Source organism: Brassica napus, chromosome C3, assembly GCF_020379485.1.
Source record: "Brassica napus cultivar Da-Ae chromosome C3, Da-Ae, whole genome shotgun sequence".
NCBI classification, from domain to species: domain Eukaryota; kingdom Viridiplantae; phylum Streptophyta; class Magnoliopsida; order Brassicales; family Brassicaceae; genus Brassica; species Brassica napus.
The window spans coordinates 61,092,483-61,118,457 of NC_063446.1; the positions used below are offsets into that span (position 1 = coordinate 61,092,483).

The following is a 25,975-nucleotide window of genomic DNA, read 5'->3' on the forward strand; positions in this document are numbered from 1 at the left end:
TTAATAAAATAATATTTTAATAAAATAAAATAAGCCATTCACAAAATGATACGTAGAGAAAAAAATAAGAAACTAAGCTAAGAGATGTCTCTTAGAGCATGATTATTGGGAAGTTTCTTAGGGTGGAGTTCTTAGCGGTAGGCATGAGACTTTTATCCGAGATCCGGATTCGATCCAAGATCCGATCCAGATCCGATCCGAAAATCCGGATATCCGGAAAGGCCGAATCCGGATCTGGATAGTAAAATATTGGATCCGTCAAAGCCGGATACGAATATCTTGATTTTTTTAGTTTGGATATCCGGATCCGTAAGTTTTATTAATAACTATTTCAAAATAGTAATATCTATATATAAAAACTAATTTTATTAATATATTTTCATTTTTATAATAGTATATATAAATTTTATGTTAATTTTGTAATATTATACATAGAAATAATTTAAAACATTATATGTATTTATATTTTTAAATGATTGTTAATATTTTATATATATTAATATTATTATTTTTATTTATTTTAAGGATCTATATCCGAATCCGGATATCCGTCGGATATTACAATTTTTAGAAGGATATCCGACGCCCGGATATCCGAGAACCCCAGATCTAAATAAAGATAGTAAAATTATGGATCCGCCGGATAAGGATCCGGATCCGGATACCTTAAAATTGCCCGGATACCGATCCGTCTCTGGCCTACTTAGCGGAATATAAGAACCCGACTATTAACTTTTAACTAAAAAAGGTAAGAAACGGCTCTTAAATATCTTATTTAAGAGCTGGTTCTTAACTTTTTAGTTAAAAGTTAAGAGACAGACTCTTATATTCCGCTAAGAATTCCACCCTAACCCCCCCCCCCAATAATCATGCTCTTGCTTCTGTGGCTCGACCAGTAACCAATGGAGAAAATTCAAAAAAAATGATTTCCTAAGATGCAACTAACGATATAAAAAATTTACCAAGATAACTGGAAGTTGAAATAAGAGACATATCATATTCCTCTCTCATGCTTTTAATTACTTTTTTATATTTTAATAGTAAGAGACCTAGCTAAGAAACTTGCATTAAACATGTTCTTAAACATGAACGGTTACATGCATATTAGTACTATATCAAGATGAGTAGCTAAATAGACCTACGACTATCCAGTTTTTTCTTGTTGATTTAGAGATTAAACTATCATCTAGTTTTGATTATACATAAATATTTTAAACAATCAATGCAGTAGCTGTGTAAATAGAATTCAAAGTCTGTTCCTTAAAAGACATTTGACTAGGTTGTTTTGCTTTTGAATGGCGTTCTGATATGTTTGATCTAGGCATATATAAATCAATATTCAAATTACCGACCGAAAAAATCTGGTCTCGTAAAGTTAAAAAAAAAAACTCTGGGCCGACGAAGAAATATTTGGCGAATTAGTGAAGGCGAACATTGTGTACTGGTTCTTTCCTAGGACGGTTCGTTTTAAGTACTTATAACAACTTTCAACACATTCAGTGCATCTAGTGTGTTGTCTGAGTCCACATACGATGATAATTAAAATGTTTGTCACCTTTTGCTATATGGTGATCAATCACATCGGTCACCTAGTTGCTAATGGTGATGCTCATGCATGCTCCATGAAATATTCTATTTAAGATAAACGATTTGTTTGGAGTGAATTTTCATATCTATATCATATCTTTGTAATTAGTCAACTTTTAATATACAACTATTTATGTCATTTGGAGTTTGAACCCACTGTTAAGTCGGCCATTGGATGAAATTAATTATTCTGTATATCTTAATCAGAATATTTTAGTCACACACGCACACAACTCCAGTTTCTTTTTCGTCTGAATATTCCATCATCAACGTGAATTACATAGCAAAAAACAAAGCGGGCAGTTATCGAAACTCCCGAGGCATACCACAACAAGAAGGAATCACAACTCCAAACAAAGAAGAAACTAAAAAACACAACAAAAACAAAACAAACACTACAAGAAAACAGCGATATTCTGACGGACATTCCGACGGAAAATGAAATCCTCGTAATATCCCGAGGAATTTCCGAGGAAATTCCGAGGAAACACAAAATTTGGTTTCCTCGGAATTTTCTCGGAATATACCGACGGAATTCCGAGGAAATATCAATCCGTCGGAATATTCCGAGAAAATTCCGAGGAAATATGTGTTCCTCGGAAAAAACCGATGAATTCCGAGGAAATATTATAGCCGTTGGAGAGCCGTTGGGGGATTTTACAAAATTCCGAGGAAATTCCGACGAACTAGCCGTTGGCGTTGGAATTCCGTCGGAATTTCCTCGGTCTGTCGGCAGGATTTAAACTATAAATACAAGCACTCCTCTTCCTCTTCATTCACTCCATATCTTCATCCTCCCTCTTACTCTATTTACACACGAATTTGATTCATAAAAAATATGTCTTCTCCAAATTATTTTCGTTCTTGGATCGATCAACCTCATTTGGATCCGAACACGAGCTTGCTTACGGAAGAATACCAACGAGGTATAACCGAATTCATGGGGTTAGTTCACCGACAACCGGAAGCAAAAACATGTATGTTAAGATGTCCTTGCTCTAATTGTAAAAATAGAAAGATTATTAAAGAGTGGGATGTTTGGACTCATCTATATTTGAGTGGGTTTACACGAAGTTACAAAATTTGGTATCATCATGGGGAAACTGATTATGAACATGGTAGTACTAGCGAACCTCAGCCAGCGGTTAGATTAGAAGAACCAATTAGAACGGATGTAGATTATGGTGTAGGTACTGAGCAGATGGTAAATGATCATTTTAGAGGGGAAGATTTACCCAATGCACAAGCTAGGAGATTTTATGATATGTTGGATGCTGGAAAGCAACCATTGTACGAAGGTTGCAGAGATGGTCATACAGCTTTATCATCTGCTACAAGATTGATGGGCATTAAAACAGATTATAATTTGGCTGAAGACTGTGTGGATGCGATTGCTGATTTTGTAAAAGGTATTCTACCCGAGGATAATGTAGCTCCTGGTTCATACTACGAGGTTCAGAAACTCGTAGCTGGTCTTGGTTTATCGTATCAGGTAATAGATGTATGCAGCGACAACTGCATGATTTATTGGAGGGCGGATGAACAGCGTGTTACATGCAAATTTTGTGGAAAGCCTCGTTATAAAGATACGAGTGGAAGAGTTCCAGTGCCATATAAAAGGATGTGGTATTTACCTTTGACGGAAAGGTTGCAGAGGTTGTATCTGTCTGAACGCACAGCGCAACCAATGAGATGGCATGCGGAGCACTCAACAGATGGTGAGATCAGACATCCTTCAGATGCAAAAGCGTGGAAGCATTTCCAATCAAAGTATCCCGACTTTGCGTATGAGAGAAGAAATGTCTACCTTGGATTATGTACTGATGGTTTCAGCCCGTTTGGCAAGAGTGGAAGACAGTATTCTCTATGGCCCGTCATTCTTACACCATACAACCTACCCCCAAACTTGTGCTTGCGACGAGAGTTTTTGTTTCTCTCGATTCTCGTTCCCGGACCAGAGCATCCTAAGAGATCACTTGATGTGTTTCTTCAGCCACTAATATATGAGTTGCAACAACTATGGGCTCAAGGTGCTGAAACATACGATGTTTCGTGTAAAGAAAACTTTCAAATGCGGGCAGTACTAATGTGGACAATAAGTGATTTTCCAGCATATGGTATGTTGTCTGGATGGACAACGCATGGAAGGCTATCATGTCCATATTGTCAAGATAACACTGATGCTTTCCAACTAAACCACGGAAGGAAAACGTGTTGGTTTGACTGTCATAGGAGATTCCTACCACCTGATCATCCATATCGTAGGAGTAGGAATTTGTTTACGAAGAACAAGAGGGTGTTTGACAGTCCACCTCCGGAAATTTGTGGAAAAGATTTGAAGATACAACTAAGAGATTTTGGTGCAGAAAGGACGCCAGACGTCGGTGGACATGAGCGTTTTCCGGTAGATGCTGTTAGAGAACTACATAACTGGCACAAAAAAGTATTTTCTGGGATCTGCCATACTGGGAGGATCATCTGCTAAGGCATAATTTAGATGTCATGCATATTGAGAAGAACTTTTTTGACAATCTCATGAACACGATCCTTAATGTTCAAGGTAAAATAAAGGATAATTTGAAGTCAAGACTGGATTTAGTCGATATATGTGCTCGTTCAGAACTTCATGTTTATGAGAATGGTAGGGCTCCTTTTCCCATATACCGACTTGATGCAGAGGGAAAAGATGCGTTCTTTGATTGGATTTCAAACGATGTGGAATTTCCAGACGGTTACGCATCAAATTTGCGTAACTGTATCGACAGAAAGGAAGGAAAGTTTACTGGCTTGAAAAGCCACGATTGCCATGTAATGATGCAGCGCCTCCTTCCGTTCGCCTTCACGGAACTATTAGCACGAAATGTTCATGAAGCAATTGCAGGGCTAAGTGGTTTCTTCCGCGATTTATGCACGAGATCAGTGACTCTTGAAGGTATTGAAAATTTGAAGACTAACATAGCCGTGATTCAGTGCAACCTTGAGAAGATATTTCCTCCCTCATTTTTTGATGCTATGGAGCATCTTGTTATTCACATGGCAAGAGAATTGGAACTTGGTGGTCCTGTGCAGTATAGATGGATGTATCTGTATGAGCGGTATATGTTCCATTTGAAGAAGATGATGAAAAATTTAAGTAGGGTGGAAGGTTCTATAGTCGCACAGATGATCAATGAAGAAACTTCAAACTTTACCGAGTACTACTTTCCAGCAGAAGTTCAGACCAAAAACAGAAGACCTGCTCGGCATGATGATAGAAGCGAACGGGCAACATATCATGTTACGGTTCCAGACATTTTCACAGACGTTGGACGACTTAGCGGAAAACCAAAGGACCGTCGACTTACTGAGCAGGAGCGCAGTCATTTGCAAACATATTTGCTCACCAACTGCGAAGACGTTCTTCAATATGAGAGGTAAATAAATTAGCTTACAAATTTTTATTTTAACAAGTTGAAATTTAAATCTTAATTAATTACATTATTGTCATCATATACAGGATTTTCATGGCAGAAAAGCGGTTCGAGTATAGATACGCCACAGAGGACGAACTAGAAGAAATGAAGCAGAGAGAATTTACTGGATGGATGTTTACTTATGTGAGTGCTTTAAACAAATTAAAATATATTTTATCACATATTTATACTAATTCACATTTATTGATATAACATATATATATGTGCTATTAATAGGTGTCTGCTGGTTTGGCCAGAGGTGAAACATTTGACGATTGGGTACGTGAGATGGTCGTTGGACCAAACTTTGTTGTGAAGTCATATCCGAGGTTTTGTACTCGAGGATATGCATTCGCAACTCAGAAGAGGAGACGTTCGAGTATGACTTATGATGTTGGCGTTTGTTCTGCATCAGGAGATGATGTATACTACGGACACATACATGAGATTTTGGAAATCAAGTATTTGGGCATGGTTGGATTGCGCTGTACTGTTTTCTATTGTGATTGGCACGACAACACTCCAGATCGAGGTGTAAGAACAGATGCGTTTGGTGTTACATCAGTAAATTCGAGGCGAAAGCTGCAATATTATGATCCTTTCATTCTTGCTTCTCAGGCCGATCAGGTAATTAAATGTTAATTATTCAGAATGATTCATCATCATGTGTATTAATTTATAATTTTACTAATAATTTTCTAAATGTTACAGGTTTGTTATATCAAGTACCCCCGGGTAAGGAACAGAGATGATCCAGGGGTTACTGTTACAAGACTCAACCCGAGAGGCCGAGTTCAGAGAAGTTCTGAGCTGGAAGACCCACTACAACCAAGCACATCCGGTAACTTAAGTGCAGCAAAAGATTTAGCTGGAGTTGGCCTTGTAGTCGATTTAACCGACTTCGGAGAGGAAGCCGTCGTTCACGTAGAGGATGAACCAGTGATTGGAGAGTTTCACCAAGATCCAGATTCAGATTCATCTGGTGATGATGACTCGGAAACAGACTACCATTGATTTTTTTTTTTAAAGAAATACCGAGGAAATTCCGAGGAACACTTCCTCTTTCCTCGGAAAAGCCTCGGAATTTTCCGAGGAAATTCCGAGGAACACTTGATATTCTCGATCGATCGATTGGATAATCTAATCGATCGATCACATTGTTACGCTTTGGTCCATCTTAGTGATCGATCGATGCGTTTCCGGACATATATCCATCGATCGATCCGTTTATAAAAAAAACTTACGAGATTTTCCGAGGAAATTCCGAGGAACACTTGATATTCTCGATCGATCGGTGGGATAATCTAATCGATCGATCACATTGTTACGCTTTGGTCCATCTTAGTGATCGATCGGTGCGTTTTCGGACATATATCCATCGATCGATCCGTTTATAAAAAAACGTACGAGATTTTCCGAGGAAATTTCGAGGAACACTTGATATTCTCGATCGATCGGTGGGATAATCTAATCGATCGATCACATTGTTACGCTTTGGTCCATCTTAGTGATCGGTCGATGCGTTTTCGGACATATATCCATCGATCGATCCGTTTATAAAAAAACGTACGAGATTTTGTTCTCGATCGATCACATTGTTACCCCAAACCCTGTTTCCTCGGAAAAGCCTCGGAATATTCCGACAGAATTCCGAGGAAGAATAGGGTTTCCTCGGAATTCCCTCGGAATATTCCGAGGCTTTTCCGAGGAAATAGGGTTTTTAAACCGAAAACAACGTTTTGCGGTTTGAATAACACCTATATAACCCTTATTAAGTGTCTTACGTTCATTATGAAGTCAAAATTTGTTCTTTACCGTATAATTAACACTTTTCCGATTGTATGAACGAAATCCCACAACATAAGAGAAACACTTATACCTTTTAATGAACGGTAAAGGGAATACTTTCAATTAGTTTTGAAATTTGTTATTTAATGGTTTATGCTCATCTATACAAAGAATCCTCAATGGTATGCATTACAATTGTATAAGAAATGAAATACGGTAAAAAAAATGATGTTTTGAAACCCCAAACACTAGTTCCTCGGTATTTCCTCGGAATATTCCGACGGAATTCCGAGGAAGATAAGGGTTTCCTCGGAATTCCCTCGGAAAATTCCGAGGAAATTCCGAGGAAGTAGGGTTTTTAAACCGAAAACAACGTTTTGCGGTTTGAATAACACTTATATAACCCTTATTAAGTGTCTTAGACTGATTATGAATTTTCTACTAATTGTGTTTTTTTTTAATCTTTAATATAAATTTTCTACTAATTGTGTTTTTTTTTCAGCAAGAGTTCAACTGGAATTCCGATGAGACCCTCTTTATCTATCACCACTTCGTCCATAAAGTTATGGACAACTATGGGAAGCAGATCCACGAGTGGAAGAAGAAGTGAGAAATCAATAAGGTTCGATTTAATTTATTAAACAATTTTTTAATTTATTAAACTATTTTTTTAATTTATTAAACTATTTTTTTTAATTAAAAGGTCCCAAAGTCGATGAACGACACGGTCTGGAAGGAGTTGTGTGCGCATTGGGATAAGGAAGAGACGAAAGAAACTTCTTCCACCAACTCCACCAACCGCAGGAGCGACCGTAAAGGGAAGGGCATCTACAAGCATAACTTGGGTGCTCAATCTATTGCCACTCTGGGAGATCGCATGGTAAGTTCAACCGCTTTTTCTTCAATTATTTGAGTTTCAGAATTTTAATTTATCGTGCATTTCTTCTAATTTCTAATGTTTCTTTAATTTATGTTTTTTTTCAAGGCGGAAGAAAATGATGGCGAGCCGGTTGATGATCTCGCCCTAATGAGGAGGGCGTATACCAACAAGAAGACCGGCCAGATTGATGACGGTCTTCTGAGGGACGTGGTCGACCTGGTCCAAACTCAGGTCGTAGACGAAGTGTCTCAGCTTCAAACCGAGGATGACGCTTCGACGGCTTCGACCAACTTGTCCCGATTTCGAATCAACGAAATCGTTGAATCCGTAAGTTCTTTTTTTTTAAAGTTCAATTCATTTATTTCTTGGTTTAAATTTGTAAATTTGGCTATTTTCTATTCAGTCGGTTCCAAAGAAGAAGGGACGTTTGGTCGGTTTGGGTCGTCACACCCGGTCGGTTCCTCCTTCTTCTGCACCACCGCCCTTTGTTGATCCAGAAGTACTTACGGCTCAGTTGAAGGACAAGGATGATCGCATATCTTTGTTGGAGACCCAGATGACGGCTCAATAGGCGGGCTATGAAGCGCAGAGGAGGCTGAACCAGCAAATGATGGAGATGATGCAGAGGATGTACCCGAACGAGGTGTTCCCAGACGTGCCAGGCCCGTAGTTTTTTTTTTCCAAAAACTCGGAATGTTTTATTTTTATTTGTGAAACTTTGAATATTAATTAATATGATTTCAATTTTATATTTTCGAATTTAAATTTCAAAAATTTTATTTTAAAAAAAAATAAATATTTTTTACATTCGGAGGAAATTAATTATATTTTTTACTCGATCGATCGATACATTTTTGGACATATATCCATCGATCGATCTATTTATAAAAAAACGTTCGGAATATACCGAGGGACATCTTCCTCGGAATATACCGAGGGACACCTTTCCTCGGAATATACCGAGGGACATGTTCCTCGGAATATACCGAGGGACATGTTCCTCGGAATATTCCGAGGAAAGGTGTCCCTCGGTATATTCCGAACGTTTTTTTATAAACGGATCGATCGATGTATATATGTCCAAAAACGCATCGATCGATGAAGTTCCGAGGAAATATCCCAACGAAGTTCTCCGTCGGTATATTCCGAGGAGATTTCCGACAAACTAGTGATCTTCGGAATTTCCTCGGCAATTTGTTTCCTCGGAATTCCGTCGGAAAATTCTGAGGGATTTCCGAGGAGAGAAGAAATTCCGAAGAATTATTTCTGAGGACTTGTTTCGTCGGTATGTCGTCGGAATAACGTTATTCCGACGAAATTCCGACGATTTTTTCCCTCGGTATCCTTGCTGTTTTCTTGTAGTGAAAAACAAAGGAGAAACTAATAAAACCAGATGAACGGGTTGTTTGTAAGAAAATGTTGTTATAATAGTTTTCTACCTGAAAAACTGGTAGATTATCTATTTAGTTAAAATACAATTGCTAATAAAGCTTTTTTTTGTGAAAACAATTGCTAATAAAGCTAATATTCAAAATGATTTCTTTGCTAGCACATAATAAGAGATAAAAATAGGCCCGCCCATATATGTCATAAGTGTTTACCGAAGATGTAACTTACATCTTGAACATTGGTTATTATCATTTTTATTTTTAATATAGCTAATATTTGATTTGATGCATGTTGGTAACTTTTTTTAAAAAAAATATTTAATTCATTAATTCATCCCGTAAATGGGCAGATCGGAAAAAGATGGTGAAACGGTAAAGCTAGGTTACCGATGAATTCGACTAGAGCAACAAAACTACAAATCACAAACAGATAGTCAACTAGCTAGAAAACAACATTAGATATACAAATGTGATTCTTTTTCTTTGCAAACTCTTTTTTTTTCTTTCTGAAATTCCTTTTTTTTTACAAACTGAAAGATAATGTATAATTTTTACACAAATCTTCATATTATATCAGTTAGACCTGGGACGGATCGATCCGGGATCCATGATTTTAATATCTTATCCGGATCTGGGAGTCCACGGATATCCGAATGTCGGATATCCGAACACTACAAGAAAACATTACAGACTCCGACAAAAAGTTTCCGATGGCACTTGTTCTCGGAAAATTCCCGATGACTAAGCGAGATAGTTGTGAGGACTCACTAATTTCATCAGAAATTTGAAGGATTTTTCCGACAAGAAAGGTTCTCGGGAACGTCTCGTTAAATTGTCGGAAAATTCTCGGATTGTACCTTCAAATGAAATTTCTCTCTATTTTGTGAGAGGTTATCATCGGAAAATACTCGGTTTTAAAGTGGGTATTGTTCCGATGAATTTACATGAAACCTTCTCCGGAAATTTTGTATTGTATACACAGATCTGTATCGAATACATATTTGATAATATATATAATATTTAAACCATAATATTTAATATATAACGTTTATAGTTATCTATAATATGTGGTTCACAGCGATTTCATATCTGTTTTCGAAACATATGTATTTAATAATTTTTATTTAATTTAATATTGATCCTCTTTTTTTTTAGCAACAATATAGATCCTCTTCTCTATCAATGTTCGGCTTATCTTCTCTTCTACCACTTTGTTCCACAGATCTCTATGAAGAATAAGATATTTTCTTCCCTTTTCTTCTTCTTATTTCCTGCATTTTATCTTCTTTCATTCCTTTTTTCTCCTATTTTTTTCTTCCCCTCCTCTCATTCATATTCCTTATGTTCTTTAGATCTGTGATTCTTCAAGAGACATTCATATTTACTTATGTTTTTCTAGATCTGTGATTCTTTCAAGAGACACAACTACCACCTCAACTCCTTGGACCGCCGTAACTCCTTGCATCACCACCACCACTGTAACTCTCTGCACCGCTACTCCGGAACTCCTTACACCACCACCGCCGGTACTCCTTTCACCACCACCGTCGGAACTCCTTACACCACCACGCCGGAACTCCTTGCACCGCCACCTGCAACTCCTTCCCAGTCACCATCGCAACTCCGTGTAGCGGGAGCCTTCACACCGACACCGGCATCGAAGCACCGTATAGTTAAATAGTTTTATTTTTATTTTATAGAATTTTGTAATTAATTGTTTATATGTAATATATATTTGATAGTGTAATATTATTTGAATTCTATTTCTATTTATTTTATTAATTTGTTTTTTTATTTAAAAATACTAAATTGTCGGAAGTTTATTGGTACATATCGCTCCAATGTTCCTCGGTATCTTCCTATCACTCTCCGAAAAAGACTTTCGACAAGATATTTCACCGGAATTTACCTACTTGTTTCCGAGAAATGGAAATTACCGAGAGCCAAACTCCGACTAATATTCGATTGTCGGAAAATAGTGGGAACAGGTCATTACCGTGTAACTTCCGATGAATATAGCTGTCGGAGTGTATGCATTATTCTTGTAGTGGAATGTCGCATATCCTTCTCAAAATTATAATATCTGGCAGATATCCAGATCCGGATTTGGATCCTTAAAATAAATAAATAAATAATATTAATATATATAAAATATTAACAATAATTTAAAACTAAAAAATATATATAATATTTTTAATTATTTCTATGTATAATATTACAAAATTTACATAAAATTTAAATATACTATTATAAAATGAAAATATAATAAATAAATTTAGTTTTTATATATAGATACTACTACTTTTGAAATAATTATTAATAAAAATTACGGATCCGAATATCCAGATAAAAAAATCAAGATATCCGGATCCGGATCCGACTTTGACGGATCCATTATTTTACTATCTGGATCCGGATTTGGCCTCCCGAATATTCTGATTTTCTAATCGGATCCGAATCAGATCTCGGATCGAATGCAGATCTCGGATTTAAGTTCCAGGCCTAATATCAGTCATGGTCTTTCTATCTAGCTAGAAACTTTGATGTTCAACATAGATAATTTAAAACTTTATCTGTTGAGCGTTTCAATAAATCGAGACAATCATGCAAACCTCGAAAACAACTTCCACTTAGTTAGGGGGTGTTATTGGTTCTATGATTTTAATGGATTTGAAAATTCAAGCAAAATCTAGTGTTATTGGTTCTATGATTTTAAAATCTGTATTCAAATTCATTGTTATTGGTTCTATGATTTTAAAATAGATTTCAAAATTAGGTGTTATTCAATAGTAAGGATTTGATTAAGCATTTGATTTGAATTTGGATTTGAATAGATTTATAAGTGTTTTAGAGAGTAAAATACAAAGAAACAAATATTGAGTTATAGCTTGTTATTTTGAATGGATTTGTCTTATAAATTTTTCTCTAACAAAAAATGTCCAATATCTCACGTATACAACAAAAATTTCAAATAAGCCATGGCACTTTCATCATGCAATATTCTATTATTAACACCAACTTCCATTTTTCAGTAGAATATGTGATCGTTTTTATTTTTTGGGTAGGAGTATGTCGTTTCTTTTGAACAAAAAGTTATATTTCCTGATTTTTTTTTATTTTCTATTATTTCTATATTGATTTTCCGTTTTCCATAATACATGTGTCACGATTTCTATATAATCTTCATTATACACACATAATTTTATAAACAGACAAACACATAAAACCTAAAACCAGAAGCATCAATGGGAGAATCACATCAAGAAACACAAGACTCATCGCAAGAACGAGAAAAAGGTTCATATATTCAATGGAGTCCTGAAGAAAATAAAACTTTGATCAATTTACTTTTAGATGCTGTTGCTTCGGGTTTGCGTGACAGTAATGGCACATTCAGCAAATTTACGGTGGAGAGACGAATTCTATCTACTCTCAATCGAATGCATGGATGCAATAAAACCTATCAATACTACTCAAACAGAATGAAGATCTTGAAAACAAAATATCTAAACGCGGCTGAACTTCTTCTTTTTAGTTCTGGATTTGGATGGGATTCAACCACAAAAAGGTTTACAGCTTCAAAAGAAGTATGGGATGAATATCTAAAGGTAAAAAAACATAAGGCTGTATTATTATTATTATTATTTTCATTATGTAAAATTCGAGGTATTGCTATACAAGAGATACTTTTAAGAGATCCAAGTTTGCTATAAGTGAAAATTTTCACAAAGTATTGCGAGCTTTAAACCAAATTTCACCAAGTTTTATGGCTACCGCCGGACCCGGAACACCTCACAAGATTAAAGAAAGTACAAAATTTTATCCATACTTCAAGGTACATTTTTTAATATTTTAACCATGATTGAGTTATTATTTTCTATAGATCATAATTTTACTATATGTTAGGATTGTGTCGGAGCTATCGAAGGTACACATATATTTGCAATGGTGCAAAAAAAAGATGCAGCTCCTTTCCGCAACAGAAAAGGTGATATATCCCAAAATGTGTTGGCTGCATGTAATTTTGATCTTGAATTCATATACGTACTTAGTGGATGGGAAGGTTCAGCTCATGATTCAAAGATATTAAATGATGCTTTAACAAGGAACACTAATCGACTACCAGTTCCAGAAGGTACATATATATATTGTAAATCATACATATTTTTTCCAGATAACTAACTACTTTATTGTTTAATATCAGGAAAATTTTATCTAGTTGACTGCGGTTTTGCAAATCGTCGGAACTTCTTAACTCCATATCGAGGTGTTCGATACCATCTACAAGAGTTTTCTGGTCAGGATTCCATTCCTCTGAATGATAAAGAGTTGTTTAATTATAGTCATGCTTCCTTGAGGAATGTTATCGAGAGAATTTTTGGTATATTCAAATCTCGGTTTCTAATTTTTAAATCTGCACCCCCTTTTCCTTACAAGACACAAACAGAGATCGTACTTACGTGTGTTGGGTTACATAATTTTCTTCGGAAGTTTTGTAGAACAAATAATTTTCCTGAAGAAAATGACTCTAAGGATGTAGAAGATGTTGAAGAAGTTAATAACAATGATGAAGAAATTCTTGAAACTCAGGATCAGCAAAGAGAACATGCCAATCAAGTGAGAGCCACAATAGCAACAAATATGTGGAGAGATTTTATAAATGTATAATATATGAATGTGTTTTACTTTTTATATACTTTTTTTTATTATAAAGCTGAATTTATTGCAAATCCATTTGATTGATTTTAAAAATCCATTTATTTTGATTATGAATTCCGTATGTTTGATTTCAAAATCTATATGTCTGATTTAAGAATCAACGGATTTCTTAAATCCTAGAAGAATTCTCAAATCCATTAAAATAGTAGAACCAATAACCCCTACTTAGTTATGCGTAAAAAAAATAGACTGAAATAATAATAATAATTATATAATGCACAATAAAATGGGGAAATATATTAAATGAGCAATTTTCAATAGAGATTACATTCTTCATCTAATAAATAAAGTATAATCTATTGACAAAAATAAAATAAAATAAAGTATAATCTAATTGTCATGAAAGAAGCACTTGTTATGAAAAGAACTTGTATTTTATTATATCGCAGGAATTTAAATAAGGGCGAAATTTTTATACCCGTAGAAATTTATAACACTGATAGAAAGTGTTTATCAGAGAGAAGAGAAGGTTGAAGTGCGATTACAAATGAACGAAAACGTTCGTATATATAGAAAGAAATTTACTGTGCAAATAGTGCAGCGGGCCCCACATCTTTTATAATTTCAAACATTACGGCTCCTTTCTGTTTTTGTTGACTTTCGTAACACTCCCCCTTGGGGGCCGGTGTCACTATCCGCTCTCGCTTAACGTCTTTGTTGCCTCGTTAAAACCCTTTCCAGGAAAACCCAATGGGAAAAACCATAGTAAGGTAAAAAGAGTACAACTACGTAAGCTCCCCCTCGAATGAACAGTCATAGATCCTTCTGATGGCGCATCCCAATGTTATGGATGTGTTTTCTGAATACCAAGGTAGGGAGTGATTTTGTGAAGAGGTCGGCTGCATTGTCGCATGATCGAACATATCTTACTTCAATCTCTTTATTCTTCTCGAGCTCTTGAGTGTATGAGAAGAACTTCGGAGGTATATGTTTGGTTCTATCGCTTTTGATATATCCTTCCTTCGTTTGAGCAACACATGCCGCGTTATCTTCATATAGAATAGTTGGCTCCGTATTTTCGTCAATCCCACTGCTTGAACAGATGTGTCGGCTTATTGATCTTAGCCATACACATTCTCTACTTGCTTCATGGAGTGCAATGATCTCAGCGTGATTTGAAGAAGTAGCAACAAGTGTCTGCTTCTGAGAACGCCAAGATATGGCGGTGCCTCCAATTGTAAAAACATATCCTGTCTGGGATCGAGCTTTGTGTGGATCTGACAAATAACCTGCATCTGCAAAACCAATCATTTGACCTTTTGAACTTTTAGGATAAAACAAGCCTAAATCAGTTGTTCCTTGAAGGTAACGAAAGACATGTTTAATTCCATTCCAATGTCTTCGCGTAGGAGACGAACTGAATCTCGCTAAAAGATTAATGGCAAAAGATATGTCAGGTCGAGTACAATTTGCAAGATACATAAGAGCTCCAATTGCACTTAAGTATGGAGTTTCAGGACCAAGTATTTCTTCATTTTCCTCAGATGGTCGAAACGGATCATTTTCAACATTAAGTGATCTAACGACCATCGGGGTGCTAAGAGGAGTTGCTTTATCCATGTTAAAGCGTTTCAATACTCGTTTGGTATATGTAGACTGGTGTACAAATATACCCTTTCGAGAATGCTCAATTTGTAATCCTAGACAATATTTTGTCTGCCCGAGATCTTTCATCTCAAATTCTCCTTTCAGATAGTTTGATGCCTTTTGGATTTCGTTTTGAGTTCCAATAATATTAAGATCATCAACGTACACCGCGATTATCACAAATCCGGATGTTGTTTTCTTTATGAAAACACAAGGGCATATAGGATCATTCGTGTATCCTTCTTTTGTTAAGTGTTCGCTGAGACGATTATACCACATTCGTCCAGATTGTTTTAACCCATATAATGATCTTTGCAATTTTATTGCACATAACTCTTTAGGTTTGGAACTTAACGTTTCTGGCATTTTAAATCCATCTGGGATTCTCATATAGATATCAGTATCTAATGATCCATATAAATATGCCGTAACGACATCCATGAGACGCATTTCTAAATTTTCATTGGCCGCTAGGCTCATCAGGAATCTAAATGTGATTGCGTCCATAACAGGAGAATAAGTTTCCTCATAATCAATTCCTGGCCTTTGAGAGAAACCTTGGGCTACGAGACGAGCTTTGTATCTTGTAATCTCGTTTTTCTCATTTCTTTTTCGGACAAACACCCATTTGTACCCAACAGGTTTTACATCTTTGGGTGTGAGCACAATAGGTCCGAATACATTTCGTTTGTTAAGCGAATCTAATTCGACTTGAATTGCATCTTTCCATTTTATCCAGTCATGTCTCTTTTGACATTCATATACAGACTTTGGTTCTGGATCTTCGTTTTCTTCATTTATTTCCTTTGCTAAAAGGTATGAGAAAACGTCATCAATATCATCCATCTCATTTCGTTTCCATATCTTTCCATTATGGATGTAATTGATAGAAATCTCATGATTTCCTTCAGATTCAAGATGCTTTATATTGTCGTTAGATTCACAATTTTCTTCGTCCAAAATATTTTCTGTTATTTTGGGAGTATCATGCTTTTCACATTCCTTACGTTTTCTAGGAAGTTTATCCTTTGAACCAATAGGTCTACCGCGCTTTAAACGTGTTCCTGATTCACGTGTATCAACTGCCGTTCCACCATTTTGTGGTATTTCAATACGAGCAGGAGTATTTGCAGCGGGTATATGTGATTTAGTTACCATTTTGGTATCAGCAAATGCATCAGGTAGCTGATTTGCTATATTTTGTAAATGCATGATACGTCGAACTTCTAGTTCTGACTGTTTCGTAGGAGGATCAAGGTGTAATAACGATGGTACACTCCATTTGATCTCTTTTCCTACTTGTTTATTGTCTCCCCCTAGAGTTGGGAATTCTTTCTCATTGAAATGACAATCGGCAAATCGTGCCGTAAACACATCACCAGTTTGTGGTTCTAGGTATCTTATTATTGATGGAGAATCATAGCCAATATATATTCCCAACCGTCTTTGCGGTCCCATCTTTGTACGTTGCGGTGGTGCTATTGGAATATAAACCGCACAACCAAAGATTTTTAGATGAGAGATATTTGGTTCTTTTCCAAATGCTAACTGTAATGGGGAATATCTATGGTATGCACTTGGTCTTATCCGAATTAGTGCTTCTGCATGCAAAATAGCATGTCCCCATACAGAGGTTGGGAGTTTTGATCTCATGATCAATGGCCTTGCAATTAGTTGCAGCCGTTTAATTAATGATTCTGCCAAACCATTTTGTGTATGAACATGAGCAACAGAATGCTCTACTTCAATCCCTGATACCATACAATAATCATTAAAAGCTTGGGATGTGAATTCACCAGCGTTATCTAATCTAACTCTTTTAATTGGATAATCTGAGAACTGTGCTCTTAATTTGATTATCTGAGTTAGAAATCTCGCAAATGCCATATTTCGAGATGATAACAAACAAACATGTGACCATCTACTCGATGCATCGATTAATACCATAAAGTAGTAGAATGGTCCACACGGTGGATGTATTGGTCCACAAATATCACCTTGGATTCTTTCCAAAAACTTTGGTGATTCTTTGTCAATTTTGGTTGGTGATGGTCTTATGATTAATTTCCCAAGAGCACACGCATCACATGTCATTTTATTACTTTGGTATATATCTTGGGTTTTTATTGAATGACCATGTGAGCTTTCAATGATTTTTCGCATCATTGTAGTGCCTGGATGACCAAGACGATCATGCCATAATGTAACATCTTCTGGATTTCTTTTGATCACAAGATGTGATTCTATAGCATCAATATAAGTGTGATGCAATCCAGAAGGAAGTTCTGGAAATTTTTCCAGTACAAGGCCTTTGCCTGATTTTTCAGAAGTTATATACAAATACTTCTTTCCATTCTCAGTTGCAGACTGAGTGTTATACCCTTGACGGTATATATCTTTGAAACTCAACAAATTTCTTTTAGAATTTGGAGAATATAAGGCATTATCTATGGAAAACTTTGTTCCATTAGGCAACATAAAGTTTGCCTTGCCAATTCCTTCGATCAGGTCTGTAGGACCTGATATTGTGTTTACAGTCATTTTTACTGACTTTAAAGTAAAGAAATATCTCTTATCCTTCAGTATAGTGTGCGTTGTGCCACTATCTGGTATGCAAACTTCTCTACCAATTTGTTTAGTTGTTGTTCCATTTGCTTTCTTATCCATTTCTGTAACACACAGTTAATATTAATAAAATAAACTTTCATAAATAAACATATTATGCATTAATAACAAGTACACAATAATTATACATTATATATTTTGAAATACAACATTATTTTGAAAGTGAAATACATAATATTTTATGGCATCACTAGGCATTATTAAGCTTGATCAGTACAAGCACTTCAATTATTTTAATGAGTGGCCTCGTCGAAATCTCCCATAAAGTCAGAGGATTCGAGGTATGTCGATGTTGTACCCACAAGGTGTTCATTGAGATTTACTTCCTTTGCCTTGCCTTTAATAGATTCTTGGTACAATTGGCATAGATGCCGAGGAGTTCGACATACTTGAGACCAGTGTCCCTTCGATCCACATCTGTAACAGACGTTCTCATTTTTATGAGTAGGGTTTTCTTGGGTTTCTTTCCCTTTTACCCGATCAGATCGATTCCATGTGTTGGATCCCCTTCCTCTTGGGTTGTTACTCCTTTCATGGTTGCGGTTAAATCGATAACCACGACCACGACCAAAACCACGATTGTGACCACGGCCACGACCACGCCCACGATAGGAATAATTTCCTTTTTCCGGATTTTTTATATCCGTTGCATTTACCTCAGGAAATGCTTTGGTTCCCGTGGGTCGGGCATTGTGGTTTTTAATGAGGAGTTCATTATTTCTCTCCGCTATTATAAGCGCCACAACGAGTTCAGAGAACCTCGTATACCCACAATTTCTATATTGTTCTTGTAGAACATAATGATTTTTGTGGAACGTTTGGTAAGTTTTCTCGAGCATTTCTGCTTCCGAGACAGGCTTACCGCAATAATCTAATTGCGCCGCTATTCTCAATATAGCGGAATTGTACGTTTCCACTTTTTCAAAATCTTGAAATCGTAGATTTTTCCACTCATCGAGTGCATGGGGGAGAGTAATTTTTCTTTGGTTATCAAACCTCTCCTTCAGAGCTTTCCAAAGATCTAAGGGATCTTTGGTTCTCGCATAATCATGCGTAAGATTTTCATCTAGATGCCTTCTCAGAAATATCACGGCCTTAGCCTTTTCATGAGAGGTTGATATATTGCCGTCTTTTATTGTTCCGAGTATTTCCTCGGAATCTAGATGAAGCTCCATGTTTGTAACCCATGCCGTGTAGTTTGTCCCAGTTACTTCCAATGCCGGAAACTGAAGTTTCTCGATTTTTGCCATTTGTATTTCTAAAGCACATAAATAAAAATTATTAGAATATTATTAATATTAAAAGAAACCGTTTACATTAATCATGCAAGCAATTACAAGGAGAAGCGATGTAAAGAAAATTAAACCGATATTCATCTTAAATTCACTCGGAGTAAATTCTCCAACGAATAAACCATAAATAGAAACACAAATAAAAATGGCACATAAAAACAAAAGTGCGCGAATCATCTTTCTTGAAATGAAAAATCGGAGGAGAGCGATTTGAATTTTTTTGAGAGAAGATGAAATGTTTTGGATGATGAAATGGAGTGAAAATGAGTTGTATTTATAGATGAAAATTACTGTTCATGACCGTTGGAGAAAGGGAAATTTTGAAAAAATTCTTTGTGACCGTTGGGGTTAAATCGAGTGCACTAAAAATCAGTCTGAAAATATCGTATTAAACAGTCAATCAAATCTATAAAATTTCATAAAAGTAAAAATTATGGCAATGAAATATTTATGTTATGACAACAAATCATGCGACGGCTCAGCCGATCAATGCAGAGTAATAAATAAATTATACGGCGGCTCGGCCGACCAATTAATAATAAACAGAATATAAGGCGGCTCGGCCGACCAATAAATAATAAACAGAATATAAGGCGGCTCGGCCGACCAATAAATAATAAACAGAATATAAGGCGGCTCGGCCGACCAATAAATAAATTAAATTACTAGTAAATAATATAGGCGGTATTCCGGCCATTATAACATGATATAAATAATAGTAGAGGCGGTATACCGACCATTATAACAGGGTATAAATGATACAAATAAATTTTACCGAATCGCAGAGTGATCGTGCTGATAACGTGTTATAAAAAGAACTTGTATTTTATTATATCGCAGGAATTTAAATAAGGGCGAAATTTTATACCCGTAGAAATTTATAACACTGATAGAAATGTTTATCAGAGAGAAGAGAAGGTTGAAGGTGATTACAAATGAACGAAAACGTTCGTATATATAGAAAGAAATTTACTGTGCAAATAGTGCAGTGGGCCCCACATCTTTTATAATTTCAAACATTATGGCTCCTTCTGTTTTTTTGATTTTCGTAACAGCACTAATATTAATTATTTAAACTGGTAATAAATGATATTTTAAATGGGTAGTTGAGTCACACCACTGTCACCACCGTGTCAAATCCTTATCCCTACACGTGTACAGCTGGACGTCTCCTTGTCGCACGTGTCGATCATAAAAACCCTAACCCTAAATCCCCAAATATTTACAAAACTTTCCTCTTTCTTCTCTCCTATCGGACTTGGCCACAGCAGATCGGACAACTCACCTCAAAATCCTCTTTTCCTTCTCTGATCTTTACTTCTCCGACAGATTCAATGAAGCTGTAAGGAAACCCTAGAGATTAAAAAAAAAAATCAAATTTATTTTCTTAGGAGCTTGAGACCTGAGTTTTGGTCTCTGTCTGATCTGTCTGAGAAAAAAGAAAAGACGTGTCTTTTCATCGTTGTCTCAAGTCCTAGCTGGACTTCCACATCGGTCTGTTTCTTTTTTTTTTTTCCTCTTTCTCTCTCTATGCAAACACTTTTGCATGTGCATATGTATACTCGTTATGATGATTGTGTGCTGAGCTTTGATTGAATTCGTTAATACAATTCTGTGATTAGAGATTCCGTAAGGAGAAATTCATGCATAGTTCTTGTAATTAGAGGTTCTGTGGGAGAAATTCATGTATTAGATTGAATTGGTTGAACTCGTTTAACAACAGGCTCTCTCTGGTATGTTTGTAATAATTATCTTCTCGTTTTTTTTTTTTTTTTATGTTCTGTAGTAAAGTTTCTGTCTTAGAACATAAGCTTCATCTGCTTTGAGTTGTGGATGACTAATCCTCTGTTTCAAAATCTTTGTCTTGACAGATTCGTGCTTCCTTCTTTGTAGATCATAGACAATGGGAACGAGCGAGGAAAATACCCCATTTAAGCCTTCCAAGCCAGCATCCTCGGCACAGGTTCATCATTCTTCTTCATGTCCCTATACAATATTTCTTTTAATCTACTTGTATTTGATGTATCTACCTCTTGTTTGCAGGACACTCCTCCCACACCTTATGCAGACTGGTCAAACTCAATGCAGGTTCGTGTGTAATGGCACAACTTTAAGCACTTGTTAGTTCTCATACCGTAGTATGAGTATCTTCTTTCTAGAGAAACACAGAATATAACAGTATACTCATATCTTTAGGCTTATTATGGAGGAGGAGGTACTCCAAGTCCTTTTTTCCCATCCCCAGTTGGATCTCCTAGTCCTCACCCTTATATGTGGGGTGCTCAAGTAAGCTTCCTAGGGCAAATAAGCTTTTTTTATCTTTGTCTTCTGAAAAACACTTACATGAGTTTTACTTACTCTCAGCACCATATGATGCCGCCTTATGGGACCCCAGTTCCGTATCCAGCAATGTATCCCCCAGGGACTGTCTATGCCCATCCTGGCATGCCCATGGTAACTCTCCATACTATTTCAAGTTATCGTTTATAGTTTCAAAGATACTTGCATAGACTAACTATAACTCGCTTGACATCCTTCTCTTGTAGCCTCAGGCTTCTGGTCCAACCAACACGGAGACCGCGAAAGCTCAAGCCCCTGGCAAGAAGCCAAAGGGGAACTCGAAAAGAAAGAGTGGAGGAGGTGAGAAGGTGCTGTCAGGTTCAGGAAACGATGCTGTATCTCAAAGGTGCGACCTTAAGCGCTCTGTTCACTGTGTTACTTATTGTAATTGGTCTTCTCTGTATTATTCGACTTATTGTAATTATGATTGTGCAGTGAAGAAAGTGTCGCAGCTGGTTCATCTGATGAAAACGATGACAATGCCAATCACCAGGTACACTGATATGAGTCTGACGTGTTTTTCGTTTGCTTCACTGCTCTGTGAGTTGTTAAATTGGATATCATGTTAATGTAGGAACAAGGTTCACTTAGAAAGCCAAGCTTTGGACAGATGCTGGCTGATGGTAAGTTTTGTTTTTCTCCTTTGCTTGCGTTCTCGGTATTTCTCTTGACTTGTATTAGTTTATGTAAAACAGCAAGTTCTCAGAGTAATACTACTGGTGAGATCCAAGGTTCCATGCCCATGAAGCCAGTGGCGCCAGGGACTAATCTGAATATGGGGATGGAGTTATGGTCTTCTCAGACTGTGTAGCTGTGAAGGTGAGACCAAATCATTATTCATCTTATATTCAAATGCAAAGTAGCTTCTCTGATTTGATTATAAATTCATGTGTTTATTACTCAACAGGATGAAAGAGAGCTCAAGAGGCAGAAAAGGAAACAATCTAACCGTGAATCCGCTAGGCGGTCCAGATTGCGGAAGCAGGTAACATTATCATCATCTCTGTGTTAGTGTCACTTCACTATGGTTGCTTCTGATGTAAATTACTCATTCCATTCACCTTTTTGAATAGGCGGAATGCGAGCAGCTTCAGCAGAGAGTAGAGAGTTTGACGAGTGAGAATCAAAGTCTAAGAGATGAGTTACAGAGACTCTCCGGAGAATGTGAGAAGCTCAAGACGGAGAACAACACTATTCAGGATGAGTTGGTAAGAGTTCATGGACCAGAGGCAGTAGCTAATCTAGAACAGAATGCTGATGGATCTAAAGATGGCGAATGAACACATTGACGCTTAGGAAAACATGGAGGGAGCTTTATAACGTATTATTGAGATTTTTCAACAAAGGATAAAAACTTGTTTGAGATTTAAGTGACCGTGTACAATCGTTTGACATTTTTAATGATGTAATAGTGATTTGCCTTAAGGTTGTAAAAAGCTGCAAAGCTATGACGACTACTCTTGTTTGTTTTTATTACTCTTCATGATCGGATTCAGACTCTGAATCTCGGACTATTGCCGTTGATAGTTCTGGTTCGGGACTACTGTTTGAGATCTCTCCTTGTTGGCTTGGTGGTGTAACTTCATTGGCTGTTGGAACAACAAGCAGGATAACATTCTATTTAATAACAGACTAGTAGTTATTTGAGGACCGAACATTTAGAGTGTGGAAGCTAACCTGATCCCAAGATGCTAGCGATCATTGATCGCACAAACCGTATTTCTCCTTGGTGCGACCTAACGACCTTGACCTGCACAAATGTTGTGTGTTTATAAAAGCATTTGTAAAGAAACTGAAGAATGCAGAATAGTCAAGAGTTATGAAGGAAGCAACAGTGTACCATCTCCTCATAGACTCCATCCACAAGTCGATCCACTCTAGCTTGGTGTCGTATAAGGAAAGGGCGAAGATGGTTGTTATATATTAGTTTTGCTCCCTATAACCGGACAAGGAAGCAAATTGAGAATTGCAGAACCGATCAGCAAGGGATTAATAAAATGTTTTTAAGGATGACTGCAAAGAGATGGGAAAAGCACATCAATGGTGGGAAGTTGAAGCCAGACGAGGAACGCAAAACTTTGCATGATAATACAGTGGAAACCTGTAAAAAACCGGAGTTGTCGAGTATCATCAATACTCTGCTTATGATAAGACAATGATAGTTTTTGAGAAGTGTACCAAGAAATGAGCTTGTCTGTGAACACTTCAACAAGGCTGAAAGAACCAAAAGCTGCAACGAAAGAAGGTGGAAAATATCAAATGCCATGTGATAGAAATCGCAGGGAGATTGCGATAAAGTAGTTGATGAGGAAAAGAAGTAAAAAGGGCAGTCACAATGATACAACCTGCCCAGTAGATAAGCCATTTTTGTTGTTGATTCTGATCTCTATTCTCAATGGCCTTGAAAGTGGAATACACAGGCAACCCTATGCCAATGGAACAGCTGCAGGAAACAAAGACTCAGACATTTCTATAGCTATACTTTTTAATAGAGTAAAGAACCCAAAGGCAACAAGAAAACAAAACTTTCTATTGATAGAAGACAATATTCACCAACAAGAGATTGTCTCCTGTCCTGAAGGTAACCTACATTATTCCAACAAGGTCGGAATCTTTGACCACTCGACTAAACAGACCATCAGGAAAATACTCCCTACCCGTAACAACATCAAATAGAATCTGCTTAATCAGATCATAATCACATCGATCACCTAGCTATCATTTATCAATCACCCAAATCCTTCCTCAAAATCATATAGTACCATTAGTTTAACAACTAGATGGCGCTATCACCTAAACTCACCATGCTGTACGAAGTACGATGTTGGAACTAAGTGGTGAAAGCAGTACACGTAACCCAACCTGAAATTTCCATTAGACAAAACAAAACACAGTTCACATTAGATTAACACAAAGTACGAGAATTCTCCGACAGTTGAGGAATCTAAATATGACCCGTCAATACAACCCTGAAGACAAAACGTTCACAAAGACCAAACCTTTTCCGATGATCAGACAAAACGTTCATAAAGACCAATTTTTTTTTTATGATCAGACAAAACCCGCAGGCATTTATTACCGTAATTTTGAATTCGGACAAGAGAATTCGATGGCAGAATCCAACCAAAACATATTCAACTGAGTAAATCATAAAGTTTTGTTATTAATACAAACGAATCCGCAATAAACCGGATCGGAAAGAATACCTCGCTGGTGAAGCCGGATCCGAGAAGCGCCATGGATGGGATCTGTGAAGCGAATACGTTCATCGGAGATTTGTACGTCGGTTTGTCTGATTGACGAACTCCGTCTTACACACTCCAATGTTTCTGAATAGAGGCTTTTGAATTATTTTAGAGACTCTACCTCAGACAGAGACTCCTACAAGAATTTTTTTTCCCTTAAATAAACTCTTATTTTTTAAATAGAAACTTTACTGTTACTTGAACAAACCTCCATTAATCATCTCAGTTATATGTTTCGTACAATGTTGAAGCAAAGTTGTAGCCTTTGTATATTTATATGCATATATTTTCATCATTAGGATAAATTTGAATTATATGGTTTGTTCAATTTTTGTAGTCTTTGTTTAAAAAGTACTCAAAATTCACTATGTTGTGATTATAAAGGCTGACCATGCACTACAAGAAAACAGCGGTATTCTGACGGACATTCCGACGGAAAATAAAATCCTCAGAATATCCCGAGGATATTCCAAGGAAACACAAAACTTGGTTTCCTCGGAATTTCCTCGAAATATACCGACGGAATTCCGAGGAAATATCAATCCGTCGGAATATTCTTATGGAATACCGAGGAAAAATGTATTCCTCGGAAAAAGCTGATGAATTCCGAGGATATATTATAGCCGTTAGAGAGCCGTTGGGGGATTTTTAAAATTCCGAGGAAATTCCGACGAACTAGCCGTTGGCGTCGGAATTCCGTCGGAATTTCCTCGGTCTGTCGCCAGGATTTCAACTATAAATACAAGCACCCCTCTTCCTCTTCATTCACTCCATATCTTCATCCTCTCTCTTACTCTCTTTACACACGAATTTGATTCATAAAAACATGTCTTCTTCAAATTATTTTCGTTCTTGGATCGATCGACCTCATTTGGATCCGAACACGAGATTGCTTACGGAAGAATACCAACGAGGTATAACCGAATTCATGGGGTTAGTTCACCGACAACCGGAAGCAAAAACAGGTATGTTAAGATGTCCTTGCTCTAATTGTAAAAATAGAAAGGTTATTAAAGAGTGGGATGTTTGGACTCATCTATATTTGAGTGGGTTTACACGAAGTTACAAAATT

At 36.7% G+C, this 25,975-nt stretch overlaps 1 protein-coding gene and 2 pseudogenes across 1 annotated transcript; 2 read left to right on the plus strand and 1 right to left on the minus strand.

Annotated features, from left to right (window-relative positions):
* The first annotated feature begins 11,750 nt into the window (after positions 1-11,750).
* On the plus strand, positions 11,751-14,099 carry LOC106386462. The gene is made up of 3 exons (XM_048752931.1): positions 11,751-12,930; positions 13,002-13,230; positions 13,615-14,099. Exons 1-3 carry the CDS (start codon positions 12,862-12,864, stop codon positions 13,761-13,763), a joined length of 447 nt encoding a protein of 148 aa, XP_048608888.1. The 5' UTR covers positions 11,751-12,861; the 3' UTR covers positions 13,764-14,099.
* Positions 14,100-20,581: 6,482 nt separating this feature from the next.
* Positions 20,582-23,172, plus strand: LOC125584451 (annotated as a pseudogene).
* On the minus strand, positions 22,951-24,976 carry LOC106389818 (annotated as a pseudogene).
* Positions 24,977-25,975: the final 999 nt, after the last annotated feature.